Below are 16,507 nucleotides of genomic sequence, written 5' to 3'. Positions count from 1 at the left end.
GCCATTGGTCCCTCCATGTGTGCCTCTGCTTGGTGGTTTAGTCCATGGGAGCTCTGGGGACAATGGCTTGGAACTTTTAAAGTATAGGCCACGCTGAACAAAGTAAACACTGGCGCGAGGACACTGCACAGTGCGCCCAAACTCACCTTGCTTTTAATCAAGATGCTCACTTCTCCAGACTCTATAATATAAAAGCTGTCGGCCTTTTCACCCTGAAAAAGAGGAGGCAAGGTCAAAGACACCGAACACCAAACACTGTGAGCCCTGTGAGCGCTGTCGGCCTCAGAGCTGTCTCCAACTGCTCAAGTGGGTCAATGGCTAACAGACTTGTAATGAACCAGAGGTTCCTGGTCAGTAAGGACATTGGCCCCATTATGACTAACACTTCTCCTCCGTCTTATGCACTCATATTTATCTCCAGGAATATGACCAGGCCACCAACCTCACAGCATCCCTGCTCTGCCTGCCTGTCGGTGTGCTGAAGCCCATTCTAGGACCAGTACACAGGAATACTGCACATGGTGTCAAAGTAAGGCCCAGAGTATGAGGCCTAGAACAATCTTGATCAACAAACACAGTCCTCAAGAAGAAAAAAGGGAGAAAGCATTGTAAGTCAAGCACAGTGACCTGAGGGTCAGTCCTCAGAGCCAACGTTTGGGGTGGGAGGAGCTAAGCATGGTAATGCACCCGTGTAATCTCAGTGCTTCGGGGACAGATATGGCAAATCCCTGGGAGGTTCCTAGCCAGCCAGCCCAACTTTAGAAAGCTGCAGGCCAGTAAGAGGCCTTGGTCGTTTTGGTTTTTTTGTACCCTTCTCCCCATAGGTTTCTCTGTGTAGCCATGGCTGGCCTGGAGTTCTACCTGCCTCAGTCCTCTGAGTGTGGGATTAAAGTGTGTGTCACCACACCAAGCGAGACCTTGCTTTTTAGTTTTTGTTCTAGTTTATGTGTGGTTTTTTTCTTCTTTCTTTTAAAATGGACTGAGCACAAGCAATGACATTGGAAGGTTGTCCTTGACCCCCACCACCACCTCCCCCATACACAGGAAGAGGTCAGCATGGATGCAGATGGCTGTACCTTCGAGCACAAGCTCTAACGCTGCCTTTCTAAGCTGTAGGCCTTCTTTTTCTTGGTTTACTACTAAACTACCTAGCTGAACAAGCCATTCAGGTAATTCAACAAATGATGTACTATGTACATAAAACTAATACCAAGAAATATGATAATACAGAACATTAATAATAAGTCATACAGCTGTGTGGGAGGGTGGCAAGTGCTACAGGACAAGAACAGGACAGGGACCACAGGCTCTCAACTGGCGGTAGATGGACAGGCTACTGTGGACAACACAGCTTTAGGGAAAGGCGAAATCTGAGCAAAAGCTGGAAGGAAGAGAGACTCAGGCAAGCAGACAGGAGACAAAGCTTTCGGCTTGTTCCACTTTCTCATCCTCACAGTTAGCTCTGGGTCAAACCACGGAGAACACAACGGCAGTCACGTGCTACTGGTAGGTGCCTTGTTCTGAGACAGGTCTGCCTACGTGGTTCTGGCTGGCCTGGCATGCATTATGTCTCCAGGTTAGCCTCGCTTTCATCAGCACCCCTTCCTCTGCCTCCCAAGTGCACTCCCACATGCCCAGCTTGGTGTGGACTTTGTCTTCAGTAAGAGACTGCCAAGCGTGAGTCTTCTGCTTTCCCCACCACTTCAAACCCCAAACAGAGAGACACCATTTGAGGCTGACTCGCCTGAGTGAATCACCAGTTCCAGCCTGGAATGACGGCTCATGGCTATAACCACAGCACGAAGTCAGCTAAGGCAGAAACACTGCTGTGAGTCTGAAGCTAGCCTAGGCTATGCAGTTGGATCCTGTCAAAAACCCGAAAGACTTCTGTGTCACAGTGTGAATGCAAAATGTCTCCCAAAGGTCCATGTATTTGAACACTTGTCCCATCTGGAGACACTTTCCTGGGAAGTTACTGAACCTTTGGAACACGGGGCCTCACTCTGTCACTAAGAGAGACATTCCCCTGTTTGTTTGTTTTTTTCTTTTTTTCGGAGCTGGGGACCGGACCCAAGGCCTTGTGCTCGCTAGGCAAGCGCTCTACTGCTGAGCTAAATCCCCAACCCCCATTCCCCTGTTTTTCATCCATTCTCTTTCTGATTACCATGGCCTGACTTGTTCCTGCCTCCATGATGAGCTGGTATCCCCTGAAACTGTGAGCAGAATAACTTGAGATGAAAGATAAAGCCCCCTAGGGATGGCCAGCATACATCCGCAGCCTCACTGGCCAGCATGCTATGCAGACAGTATGTCATGCACTGGAGTGCAATGTGTAATGTGGAGAATGGCTCATGCTATGCTTTAAGCAGAACAAATGTGGGCTTTTTCTAAAAAGTTCATTTCCTTAATAAATTTATAATATAAATGTGAGCAGATTTTTTTACTTCATAAAGTAAACACAGACATTTCATCATATTTGTACTCTGCATATTCAAGGAAGAAATTAAGTTTTGCATAAACCTGTAAAAAACAAGCACTTGCAGTTTCCTTTCCAGAGTAACACGGATTAGTTACCTCTATTCTACACTCTCACTTTGCACATGTGCATCATCACATATCACAGTGGGCCTTACTGGGTCTTGTTTACCCCAGTCTTCAACTACATAAAACACCTAGCAAGCAGAGCCATTCAGAGCTGGACCTGGGATGAACAGGGTACTTCTGTCAGTGCTCTAGTGGGCTCTCCTCCCCCTTCACTGTAAGTCTGACTAGTTCTCAAGGCTCAGGTGGGGCCAGTTCTATGTATGGGATTCAAGCACACAGGCCTGGGATCCACCCTGATCTGAAACCATCCTCTTCACCACAGCGGGGTGAACAAGGACCTACACACTGTCCACCTGGACTCAGCCAGACTCCTTCCCCAGTGGTCTTGTCAGATCCATGGGCAGATAAGTTTATATCTGGAAAAGTTTCTAAAACTACTTACATGTAATTAAAATACAAATACAGTAGACAGAGGAAATATTTCTAAAAGATATTACATGTAGAACAGGAGAGCCAAAAGTTGTTATGTAGCTGAGAGTGGTCCTGAACTCCCGACTCACTTGCCTCTACCTAAGTGTTGGCATTTTAGGCATACACTGCTGTGCCCAGCTTGCAGTCTTCTTTAAATATAATGGTCCAGTTTACTGTGTGGGATCTAACATTATTAAAAATAACATGAGAAAGACACAAAGGGTCTCTATATCAAGGAGTCACTGGATGCTGAGGATTCCCGTGTCAGCACAGGGATAAGAGCGCATAAGCCCCAGCTGTCTCTGGATTCTAGTACAGACTAATAAAGTTTACTCAGGGTCAAAAGAAAATTAGATCCACTAGAACAAACGGCAGAAGCCCACCCCTAAATGAATGCAGTCCTAGCCTAGCAGCACATGGTGCAATCGCAGTGACTTCGAAGGCTTCCACGTTTAGGACGACTTGATCATGCTGTCTCGAAACATAAACAAAAAGGACCAAGGACCCAGCTCAGTGGCAGAAGCCTTTGCTCAGCATGTGAGTTCAGTCCCTGGTTCTTCAACTAACGTCTCAGGGAGATGGGCCTCAGTGAACAGCATTCAGAGGTCTCTGTAGAAGGGACGACATGAGCTTCCAGTGATTTTTTTCTTCTTTTTTTCCTTCCTTCCTTCCTTTTTTTTTCTTTTTTGAGACAGGATCTCTAAACAGCTCTGGGTGATCTGGAACTTGGTATGTAGAGCAGGATGCCCTCAAACTCAGAGCCCCACCCTCACCCCCCATTCTTTTTTTTTTTTTTTTTTTTTTTTCTGTTTTATTTTCTAAGACAGGGTAGACCAGGTTGGCCTTAAACTCAGAGACTGGCCTGCCTCTGCCTCCCGAGTGCTTGGTTAATGGCATGTGCCACTACCACCCAGCTTACTTCTCCTAAATGCTGGCATGACAGATGTGCGTTACCATACTCAGTCCGCAAGCAGGTCACACTGTTCACTGTGATGGGGACTTCCAGAAAAGGAGCTGTGTGAGCCCCCAACTCACCTGAGTGATTATTCGCTCTCCATCCTTATAGATCTTTTCCCCGATCACATCCACAATCTTCATTCGTTCTGACATCTAAGTAACGGATACAGTTACAGTATGAGGATAAAACCTTGATTGACTGTCACTGTTACAACTAGATCAGAACAGTATTATTTGAAGACCTAAGAGCAGTTTTAACAGCTTTTCATGAACCACATACACAGACTCTCGTAAGCCTTACCTCTAGTGATTTAAAGAGCGGTACAGACTCAATAAACGATTCGAACATCTTCCTCTTCTTTGCATTGTTCTTCACTATGATTCTCCTAAAAGTCACCCGGTCCTACAGGAAAACACAGGGCAAGTCTACTATATGTCTGTGAAGAGAACATCTATGGTTTAAATAGCTGAACCACTGCTAGAGAGCTGGAAGTCCCTAATCAAGAGGGTTTAATGATGCTGGAAGAAAAACCCCTCAGACTTGAGCTAGGAACAAGTCTCCAAACTGTAGTGTGCTGCTGTGCTCAATGAGTGCCGCTGTGGGCCGTAAATAGATCACAAAACAAAACTCCCATTAAGTACCCGGGTGCTCATAGGTATTAGACAGTACCAAAAGATATCTCCAGAAAAGGCAAATAATGCCCATCAAGAGTCTGTGACTATAAAGAAAAGACAACACAAGATACACAGGACCCATAGCCTTAATCAACACTTAGTGGCTGAGACAGGAAAACCATACATCCAAGATTGCTCTAGGCTACGAGAGCTCTTGGCCAACCTGAATAACTATCTCTAACAGAAACAAAAAGAGAACAAAGTATAAAGTAGAGAAGGATTTTTGCAATTGCTGTATGCTGGAGGGAATATAAAGGAATTTTAAAAGCTCAAGATAGCATTCGAACAGAAATGTACAAAGTACAGAGGCAAACATTTCCGGGTGGACTCCAGGGCATGGCAGTGTAAGCCTGTGATCTCAGACCTCAACAGACAGAGGACTCAACAGCAGGAGGCCTAATTGAGCAACACTAGAAACTAAAACGGATTTGGCATCGGATCTAAGTTAGCAGTATTTTTCTTCTACCTCTGGCTGTCAGAGATGAATGTTTTGCACACGGCAATGACATCCTAAACGCAAAGGCTGAAGAGTGCAGATCAGAAGCCGCAGTACAGAGAGCAGAGCTGCAGCTTCCTCGCGTCTCTGAAGACAGGCAGGAGCATGGCGGAGACCGCACAGAGGCAATACGGTTTGTACCTCCATCAGCCCAGAATTCCCAGCCCTGTCTCATGCCATGATTCACCTACTTAATCAGAGAAGTCACTTACACGCCCAGTATGGGCGACTGTGGGCTCCCCTCCTCTGCTCTAAACTACAGTGCACTCTCTATTTACAGCACTGGCACCGAGTTAAGTTGGTCTCCGTTTTCTTCACCGTCTGCTTGCTTGACAGGAGCTACTGAGTCTTTACTGCTCTCACGGGTTACATCATCTGCATTGATTTCTGATTCTGAGGTGAAGAACTTATCACATGGGCTGGAGTTGGCCCAGTGGTGAAGAGCACTGGCTGCTCTCCCAGAGGTCCTGAGGTCAATTCCTAGAAACTACATGGTGGCTCACAACCATCTGTAATGGGATGCGATCTCCTCTTCTGGTGTGTCTGAAGACAGCTATAGTGTACTTATATATAATAATAAAGAAATCTAAAAAAAAAAAAGATTCAAGCACTGTTGCTGGGTACCACGGTACATGCATTTAATCCCAGCACTTAGGGGCCAGAAGTGGACAGATCTCTGTGAGTTTGAGGTCAGCCAAAGCTACAGAGTAAAAGAAGGCTAACCCCTATGCCAATGCCCTCTTCTGATGTGTCTGAAGACAGCTACACTGTACTCACAGACATAAAATACTTTAAAAAAAAAAGGGTTAACCTTCTTTAACAACAACAACAAAAAAGAATGGAGACTTCCTTCAGTGACTTACGTATTGGGGTTCTTGTCCCATCCATCCATCCATCCATCCATCCATCCATCATCCATCCATCCCATCCATCCATCCATCCATCATCCATCCATCCATCCATCCATCCATCCATCCTTCCTTCCATCCATCCATCCATCCATCTCTTTATTTATTTCGTTTGACAAGTTCTCACGTAAGCCAGGCTGCTCTTGAATTCACCGCATAACCAGGAAATGTGCTCCCATGCCTGGTTTTATGCAGAGCTGGGGACTGAATCCAGGGCTTCCTTGTACTCCACCACTGGGCACCTCTCCCAGCCAAGTCTGATCCTCTGTGTGACTTTATACTTCCCAGAACTTTTATTTTATGCCGTGCAAGGCCAGCTCTTGTGACTGTGAACAGCATTAAAACAAACAAACAAACAAGCCCCCACCTCAAATGCCCACCTAATCTTGAGGGGTGGCCCACAGAGCAGTGAAGAGGCAGTAAGTACACAAGGGGGCAAAGAGCCCTCAAGTTCAAATGGGAAAAGGAATGAGTGTCTCTTTTGGTCATGCTTGCCAGGAAGTATCCTCTCACTGAGGGCAATGACTCATTTAAGCAGGAATGTAGAACCCAGGGCAGAACTCCATGACAACACTGTTCTCCTTGTCTATCCTCAGCAGGCAGTGCAAAAGTTTTGCCTCTGAATCGTCCTGAAGTCCATTTCTGGACATAGGACAGAAGCTCCAAGAGACTGAGCTTGTAAAGTGACCAAATGAAGCCCAGGGGCATCTTCTTCATGGGTCACTGGCCTGATGTCAGGCCGGGACCGAGAGGAGGATCCTTAACTCCAGGCAAGTGGTGACCAGCATCATGGCCACAGAGTCGGTGCTACCATTCTCTGGGCACCTACGTCAGCTGTGCCGGCCCGGACGCAGCTATTTCTCTCGTGTCCACAGCCCTATGTCAAGCCAGAAGGCAGACTATTTCATAGACCATTATATTTTTAAATAATTTCCACTTTAACTTGTTATTTTTACTTTATTATTTCCTTATATTACTTATATGAAGAGTGGATTATGTAATCCTCAAATGTTTGGAGATTTTCACTATTTCCATTATTATGGCTAAAGAATAAATACTGATATTAATTTTTCAAACACACCAGAAGAGGGCATCAGATCCCATTACAGATCATTGTGAGCCATCATGTGGTTGCTGGGAATTGAACTCAGGATCTCTGGAAGAGCAGTCAGTGCTCTTAACCTCTAAGCCTAATTTCAACTTTTGATTTGTTAAGATTAATTTTACATTCCGGGATAGGGTCTAATGTAGTGGCCATTTACATTCTTAAAATGAATATATTCTGCTGTGTCTCCTCTATACATTTCAATTAGATCCTACTGGTCTACCATGCCAAGCTCTTCCATATCCTCAGTGATTTCTGCTGAGTCACAGTGCATCATCTGGGACATGGGTCTGTCTATGTCTCCCATTAGTTTCCTCACCTAGAAGCCACTTTAAGGGCGTGGCGCCTTCTGGGTAGACCGCGCCTTTCGTTATTGTGCAGTGCTTACTCTGTCCCTGCAATGTTCCTTGTTCTGAAGTCTGCTATTAATGTGACTGGCGGTTGCATGATGCACTTGCTTCTGTCCTTCTCCGTGCTTTAGTCATCGTATTTGAGTGAATTGTTAGACAGCAAATGGTTGGATCATTCATTCTTCTTTCTTTTTGGTGTGGGGAGGGTTTTGGGGGAAGGTGGACAACAACTTGAGACAGGGTTTCTCTCTGTAGTCCTGGTTGTTCTTGAACTCACTCTGTAGATCAGGCTGTCCTGGAACTCAGAGATCTGCCTGTCTCTGTTCCCCAAGTTCTGGGATTAAAGGCATGCGCCAGCCACCACACCTGGCTGGTTCATTTCTTAAATTGTCTTATAGTCTTTTTAAATTAGCGTATTTGCTTACCTTTTCTTCTTCTTTTTCCTTTATTTTCTAATTTTATGTGCATGGCTATCCTGCCTACACATAGGTCTATACAATCATTGTATCCAGAGGCAAGCAGAGGGCATGGGATACCCTAGAACTTGAGTTTCAGACAGTTGTGAGCTGCCATGTGAGTGCTAGGAATTAAAATCTGGGTCCTTCTGAAGATCAGCCAGGGCTCTTAACCCACTGAGTCACCTCTCCAGCCCAGTTTTAGTCTTTAAAAGAGACAAAAGTTGTATTTATTACTATTGTTGGGGAGGGGTGTGTCGAGAGCAGGAGCATCAGTGGAGGTCAGAGGTCATCTGTCCTAAGTCAGTTCTCTCCTCTCACTGTGGGTTCTGAGGCCTGAACTCAGGGTGCCACACTTGTACAGAGAGTGGTTTTATTTGCTAAGCTGACTCACAGGCTATTTTATTGAGACAGGGTCTTGCTTTGCAGCCCATCCAGCCTGGACTTTACTACGTAGACTAACTGCTCACCATGTTTACCCAGTTCCTCCTTTGTTGTTCCTTTTCGGTTCGTAGTGATCCTGTGACTGTGCCACCATTGGCCTATTTAGATAACATTGATTTTCATACTTGTATTTTCTTTTGTTCCTTGTTTTCTTTCTTTTATTTTTATAACTTTTGTTTCTCCTTTCCCACTTCTTCATGGATTACTTGAAAACTTTCTGGAATTTGGTTTATAAAATCTGACTAAATCTCTATACAATTTCTGGCAGTGTGGGGGGAGATGGAGTAACACTGTGTTCCCTAGTTTGACCCTGAAATCCTGGGCTTAACTGATTTTCATGTTTCAAGCTTCCTGAGTAGCAGGGACTGAGAGACACACCACTGCATTCAGCTCGAGACCTTTTCAGAGGTTGCTCTAGGCTTACGTAATACACACGTGATTCACATCAGTGCACGGCAAAACTGGATTTGTTTGAAAGGTTTTACTTCAATCTGGCCTCTCCTCCTTCAGAAGATGTAGTTGTCTCAAATACTTTTTCATGTATAACAATCACCTCAGTCAGTGTACAAGCTCTTAACTTAAAAAACGGAAATAAGGCCGCTTGCTGTGTTTATCGACCCCTCTTTGTTGGTCTTTCCGGTTTACAGTGTCTCTAATTTTCCTTCTACTGCTTACCTCCTGAACTGGACTTGGCCATTCCTTTAGGGTCAGTCCTCGTTCAGTCAGTGGGAATGTCCTCGTTCTTAAAGGGTCTTTTCAGGAGGCAGACAACTCTGGCTGAGAGAATTCTTTTCTCCAGCACTTACTGTGGGTTCTCTGCATCCATGGTGCAGCGCTTGTCTGCACTCAGGATGCTTCGTGCTATGTACTGGGGCTATCACGTTCTTTATGCTTTTCTTGTTAGGGACTCACTCTTTCTGCTTGTTGTCTCTTCTGAGACAGAGCCTCACCATGCAGCCTTAAGTGGCCTGGAATTCACAATGTAAACCAGGCTGACTCAGAACTTAGAGAGATCTACCTGCCTCTGCCTTCTAAGTACTGGGATTAAAGGCGTGTGCCACCCATTCCTGGAGGATTGACTTATTTTTAATCAATATATATTATATATAAAAGTATATATTTATATCCACATCTATATATTTTTTACCAAGTTTAGGAAATTTTGATTCATCTATTATTCTTCCACTAGCCAGAAAGATATTAATTCTATGACATAACTTAATTCTTACAAGGGAAGCAGAGAGATAACTACAGAGGTCCTCATTGTAAAAGTAAAATATGGAATTGTAGTATAAGATATTTTTTGAAAGAAGAGTTACAGATTTTGGATATGTAACATAACGCAGAAAAGAAACGAGGTAGCCAGGTGGTGATAGTGCACCTTTAATTCTAGTACCTGGGAGGCAGAGACAGGCAAATCTGTGAGTTTGAGGCCAGCCTGGTCTACAAAATGAGTTCTGGGACAGTCAGGGCTACACAAACTAACCCTGTCTTGAAGTACCAAAAACAAACAAGCAAACAAGTAAATAAACAGAAAAGGAAAGAAATGAGGTAGACAGTAGATAATACACACAAGACCTACAGTGTTTTACCAGGACGATGCTAAATCCCACTTCCCTGAGCATGGCCATTAGCATTCCTGATGCTCTGTCCACTGGGTATGGCTGCAGACAGGACAAATGGATGGCTGCACACAGGACAAACCACCACTGGCACAGCTAGAGGTGGAGGTGCCACCTAGCACAGGTTTCATGACAGCCACATGACTCTGTAACTTAGAACAAAGGATGTGGTGCTAAGCCACTGAGGAAAACGGGAAATGCATTTACATAAGACCGCTGACATCACATTTTTTGATAACAGGCTACAGAAGATAGTTAACACTATACCACACATTTCTCACTCACCAGTCCCCAAAGGGAGCCGTCTGAGGTGGCCACAATGGTAGCAGCTCTCGGGGTATTGTACATCAGGGCTAGTTCTCCAAAACTGCCACGGTTGTCATACTGACCAACAGATCGTGTTTGATTATCTTTTGTTACTAAAATGTCATAGGTTCCCCTAGAAGAATGACAAGAAATAATTCATTTTAAACTTTGGAAAAGTTTAAACACTGACAGACACATATAAGAAAAAGAGGGCAAGAGGCGGGGACAGAGCTCAGTTGAGAGTATTTGCCTAGTATGCAGGAGGCCCTGGGTTTGAGCCCTGATCTAGATAAACCAGGCATAGTGGTTCATGTCTGTAATTACAGCACTGGGGAGTCGGAAGCAGGAGAATCAGTTCAAGATCATCCTCAGCTACACAGTGAGTTTAAGGTAGGTCTAGGATACGTAACATCCTGTCTCAAAGGGGGAAATAACCAACGTAATTTTGCTAAAACACAAAATGATTTTTGCACTTACCATTGTTATTATTTTTTAAATAAATTTTATGTGCATGGATGTTTTGCCTGCATGAATACTTGTGTACCATATACGTGCAGTCTCCAAGGAGGCCAAAAAAGGGCAACCAAGTCTGTGCAGCTAGAGTCACAGATGGTCATAAGCTGCCATGTATGTACTAGGAATCGAACCTGGGTCCTCTGGAGCTGCAGCCAGTACCCTTAACTGCTGAGCCATTTCTCCAGCCCTGCATTTAACTTTGCATTTTCCAACATTGATAAATTGACTAACTCAATTCACTAACTTTTTTGGAGCATTGCTGTGGATTTTCCGTGAAGACTTTTCCTTCTTTTCTAGTCTGTATGTACTGTCTTCCTTACTTTTGCCTCACTACACTGGCTAGGGCTTCGAGCACAAACGATATTAACTGGAAACGAAGAGCACAGGTGCCCTTTCTTAGGCTCAGCTTTTTTGGGGAGGATGGAGGGAGTATAGGGTCTTTCAGCTTAATCCAGGCTGGCCTTGAACTCCTGATCTTTGGCCTTAGCTCCCTGGGTGTTAACAGAGATAAGCCACTATATCTTGTAATGATGAAGTTTATTACAAAAAGGTGTTAAATCTTATCAAGTATTCTGTGAAAAGCATTAAGTTGACTGTAAAGTTTTTCTTTCATGATTTGTTGAAAACAAAGACTGAACTGATTAAAATAATTAAACAACTTTCCACCTATTATTGCAAATAATTACTCAGAAAATACTCAGAACTACCATTTAGAGAAATGGACGTGTTCCATGCACTAAGAAGCAAACAGACTTTTCAGAATTTCTGTAAGACAACTAACTATATCAACAAGTGACTCAAAGAGATCCTTTGAGGGCTGGGGTGATGGTTCAACTAGCAAAGTGCTTGCATGTCCAACAGTGGTGGTGCACACGTTTAATCCCTGCATTCCAGGAAGCAGAGGCAGATGACTCACTGAGTTTCAGGAAGGCCAGGGCTACACAGAGAAACCCTGTCTTGAAACAATCAATCAATCAAACAAACAAAGCCAGTCATGGTGGCCTGCACTTCGAATCCCAGCCCCAGGATGGCAGACAGATACATAACTAAGCTTGCTGGCTGGCTAGCTTATGCTAATCTGCGAGCCCCAGGCCAAAGAGAGATCTCGCCTCAAATAAGGTGTCGAGCACCTGAGCAACAGCGCCTGAGGTGTCTTCACGTCTGATCACGGGTGCAGCAACACTAACACTATCTGCAATCACAATCACACATGAACACACGTGCACACGTAAGTCCTGCTGAAATCATTCAAAAGAGATAAAGAAACTGAAAAGACTTATTGCAGGGCTACTCACCAGACAATATAAAAGTTTAATAAAAGTTGTTCTGGGGCTGGAGAGATGGCTCAGAGGTTAAAAGCACTAGCTGCTCTCTCGAGAACCGGAGTTTACTTCCCAGGACACATTTGGTAACTCATAACTATGTGTAACTCCAGTCCCAGGGGATCCAATCCCATCTTGCTTTAGTGGGCGCCAGGTACACCTGAGGTGCACAGACATACTTGCAGGCAAAACACCCATACATATAAAAAAATTTTAAGAAAAAAATACCTTCAACTATAATAACTATAATAATTTATAATAATATATATAAATAATAAAATACAATACAAATATAATTTACTTATAATAAATAATTAATTAGCTAGTAGTACCAAGGATACAAAAGTTAACCAGGAAGTTGTAAAATTTTTCATTCAAAATTTTGAACAGGGGTCAGAGAGATGACTTAGTAGTTGTGAGCACTGGCTGCTCTTCCAGAGGACTCAGGTTCAATTCCCAGCACCCGCATGGTAGGTCATAATCATCTATAACTCCAGTCCCAGGGGATGCAATGCTGTCTTCTGGTCTCTGCGGGCAAAATGTCCATACACATAAAGTTTTTAAAACTTAAAAAGTCAGGATGGTGGTACATATCTTTAATCCTATGAGACAGGGATAGGCAGGCTCTGTAAATTTGATGCCAGCTTGACCTACATAGAGAGTTCCAGGACAGCCAGGGCTACAAAAACAAAACAAAACAAAAACCTGTCTCAAAATAAAAGCAAATGGGAGCAGGCTGGAGAGGTCACTTAGCAGTTAAGAGCACTTGCTCTTCCTGAAGAAGACCCAAGTTAGGTTCCCAGCACTCATGCCAGGCTCACAACCACCTGTAACTTCAGTGCCCAGGCATCCACTGCCTTCTTCTGGCCTTGACCAACTCCTGCACATATGTGCCATGCATGCACCCATGCACCCATGCACCCATGCACTCAGACACCCAGACATACACATAAACTAAAACTCCCTTTCTTTTAAAGATTTATTTATTACATAGACTGTAGCTGCCTTCAGACACACCAGAAGAGGGCATCTGATCTCATTACAGATGGTTGTGAGCCACCATGTGGTTGCTGGGAATTGAACTCAGGACCTCTGGAAGAGCAGTCAGTGCTCTTAACCGCTGAGCCATCTCTCCATCCCTAAAACTCCCTTTCAACAGGTGCCAGTGAGACGCCTCACTGGTAAGGGTTCTGCTGCCAAGTCTAACAACCAAGTGTTTCAGTCTCTGAGACCCACATGGTAGAAGGAGAACCTTGATTCCAGCAAGTTGTCCTGATGTCTGTACACGCACACAGTGTGTGTGTGTGTGTGTCCTGATGTCTGTACACGCACACAGTGTGTGTGTGTGTGTGTCCTGATGTCTGTACATGCACACAGTGTGTGTGTGTGTGTCCTGATGTCTGTACATGCACACACTGTGTGTGCGTGTGTGTGTGTGTGTCTGTGTGTCCTGATGTCTGTACATGCACACACTGTGTGTGCGTGTGTGTGTGTGTATAAAACACAAATGAATAAATGCAAAAAACGAAATAATTAAAAACTTTTAACAAGCAAAGGTATGATAAGCTAAATTTGCAACAGTTACTTGATGACAACTAATAAAAGAATCCCAAAACTCAGGGAAGTAATTAGAAAATTCTAAACAAGGCATACATCTTGGCCGCAGATGTATAAAAATGATTCTCATTTAAAAATTGTTAAAGAGAATGCCCTGGTTTTCAGAAAACACAGGTGGCAGTGGAGGTAAAAGAACACTGTATCTGAAACTTACTGTGTTGTTCTGAGACATGGTCTCAGATGGCTCAGGCTGGATTTGAAATTGCTATGTATCTGAGGATGACTTCGAACTCCTGAACTTCCTGCTTCCACATCCCTGTTGTTGTGATCACAGGTGTAGACGACCATGCCTAGCTTTCTGGAACTTATTCTGAACAAATTGATATGCTAAATATAGCGGATCATTAACCTGTAGGGCCGGGCTTATAAGAATTTTCTATACTATTTGTTCTAGGCTTTGTTTTGTTTTAGACTTTGAAGTTACTTTGAAAGGAAAAAGGGTTTGGAGAGCTGGCTCAATGGTTAGAAGCACAGACTGATAGAGTTCTGATGCCAGTGCCCTGATGGGCAATGCGCGAGCCTTTAACTCCATCTTCAAGGGATCTAATGCCCTCTGCTGGCTTCTGTGGGCACTCCGTGTACCAGCCTCACCCCCCACTTCCACCCCATCACACATAAGTAAAAATAATAACCTTTTAAAAACACATATGCATATATTGATTCATGTAAATATGCATACATATAAATAAAGATAAGTCTTTCTAACGTGAAAGAATAATATATGGTAGCATTTTATTACCTTAGACTCTGATGAGACTCCTTTTTTAGGACTGAGAAGGATTCGGAAGGAAGCCCTATTCTTTCTCAGGAGAATACATTCAGCTCAAAACACGAAGATGCAGGTAAATTAGGGAGCTAAACCTCAATGTTTCATTTTCTCCAATATGGTTTATACTTGGTACAGAGTCAGAGAATATTGAGGGTATGGGGATTCGGGGAGTACATTACTTTTAGAAGCAAGCTGGGAATCAAAGCCTCCCACGACAATAGAGAATCACAGATGTGCCTCAGGGAATCAATTCAATTGAACATTGGAAATGACGTGTTTACAAAACACATTGTGCCATTCTCTGTCTAACTGTAAGTGGTCTCTCCCCAAATAGGGGTTTTTACTAAGGACTCTCAGGGCAGCAGTAGATAGAGAGGCAGCTATGAGCCCTCGAAAGGCTTTGGGAAACTTATTCACCTGGCTCTGGAGCCCTCTGGGCTGAACACAGTATCGGAAAAGAAAAGGCGTTTGTCAGGAATTATGAATCCCAGGAGGTGTGGCCAGACATTTACAGAGCATCTCCTACCTACCTTTCTTTTTTTTTTTCTTTCTTTTTTTTTTGGTTCTTTTTGTCGGAGCTGGGGACCGAACCCAGGGCCTTGCGCTTCCTAGGCAAGCGCTCTACCACTGAGCTAAATCCCCAACCCCCCTACCTACCTTTCTATGACATAAAAGTTGTCTCCATCATCTCCTTGGTCAATGACATGCTCGTCAGTTTTGACTACCTTTTCAAACATGGCGTCCAGAACTTGAGAAAGCTGTTCCTAAGGTACACAAGAAGAGAACAGATGGCTTTTACCTTTGCTGAGAAAACAGGACGGTCAACCTGGCATGGTGGTACACACCCTTAATCCCAACAAAACACCACAAAGGTCGTATTTATCCCAGTGTATGTGATTACATAATAAGAGTCTATACTAGACCACCACCAAGGTTAAAGCAGATACCGGAGAGCTAAGATATGCCAGCCTTTGCCTCCCGAGTGCTGGAATTAAGGCATGTGCCACCACGCCCACTGTGCTTGGAATTTTTGATGGCCCTGTCAGTTTCTTGAGTCTGGCCTGCCAATTCTTTTAAGGCAATATTGTCTTGAAAAGCTTCCTAATTCACCTGACAGAGAATCAATATCCAAAATATACACAGAACTCCAAACAAACAAACAAACCTGAGGGCTGAGGGTGCAGCTAAGGCACAGATCATTTGCATGCAGGAGACCCTGTGTTCAATTCCCCATCATTTTAAGAAAGAAAAATTTAAAAAACTTCCTAGAAGCCCAAAATGTTAAAAAATGAAGAAAGAGTAGTCAGGTTGAAACAGAAAAGGGCCAAAGATCTGAAGAGACATTTATCAAAAGACAGACCAGGCCAGCAAACACTACCTGGAGGCAGAGGCAGGTAGATGTCTGAGTCTGAGGGGATGTGGCCCAGCTGGTGGAGTGTTTTGCCTCACATTCAAGAAGCCCCATGTTTGGGGTTGGGGATTTAGCTCAGCAGTAGAGCGCTTGCCTAGCAAGTGCAAGGACCTGGGTCGGTCCCCAGCTCTGAAAAAAAGAAAAAAAAGAAAAAAAGAAAAAAAGAAAAAAAAAAAAGAAGAAGCCCTGTGTTTGACTCCAAGTGCTGTAATAAATAAATAAACACTTTAATTCCAGAACTGGGGAATACAAACAGAAAGATCAGAAGTTCAAGGTTATCCTAGGCAGAATTCAAGGCCGAACTAAGATCTATATATGGGATCTTCTTTTTTTTTTTTTTTTTTTTTTTTTTTTTTGGGAGCTGGGGACCAACCCAGGGCCTTGCTTTTTTGGTAAGCGCTCACCCACTGAGCTAAATCCCCAGCCCCAGGATCTTCTTTAAAAAAGAAATGAAACAGGGGAGGGGCTCTAGATCAACATCCTTAGTCATCAGGAAAATGCAAATCAAAACTATATTGAGATTTCACGCCACCCTAAAT

At 43.9% G+C, this 16,507-nt stretch overlaps 1 protein-coding gene across 1 annotated transcript in view; it reads right to left on the bottom strand.

Annotated features, from left to right (window-relative positions):
* Window positions 1-16,507, bottom strand: part of Prkar2a (protein kinase cAMP-dependent type II regulatory subunit alpha) — a 59,758-nt gene that overhangs the window by 6,893 nt on the left and 36,358 nt on the right. Inside the window, exons 5-9 of the mRNA XM_032910667.1 lie at window positions 15,215-15,321; window positions 10,313-10,466; window positions 4,274-4,375; window positions 4,051-4,125; window positions 147-212 (exon numbers count right to left, since the gene is read on the bottom strand). Coding sequence (XP_032766558.1) covers window positions 147-212; window positions 4,051-4,125; window positions 4,274-4,375; window positions 10,313-10,466; window positions 15,215-15,321 — 504 coding nt within the window. The remainder of the gene's footprint in view (window positions 1-146; window positions 213-4,050; window positions 4,126-4,273; window positions 4,376-10,312; window positions 10,467-15,214; window positions 15,322-16,507) is intronic.

The sequence above is a fragment of the Rattus rattus genome, chromosome 8 (genome assembly GCF_011064425.1).
Source record: "Rattus rattus isolate New Zealand chromosome 8, Rrattus_CSIRO_v1, whole genome shotgun sequence".
NCBI lineage: Eukaryota > Metazoa > Chordata > Mammalia > Rodentia > Muridae > Rattus > Rattus rattus.
This window is presented reverse-complemented; position numbering and strand designations above follow the sequence as displayed.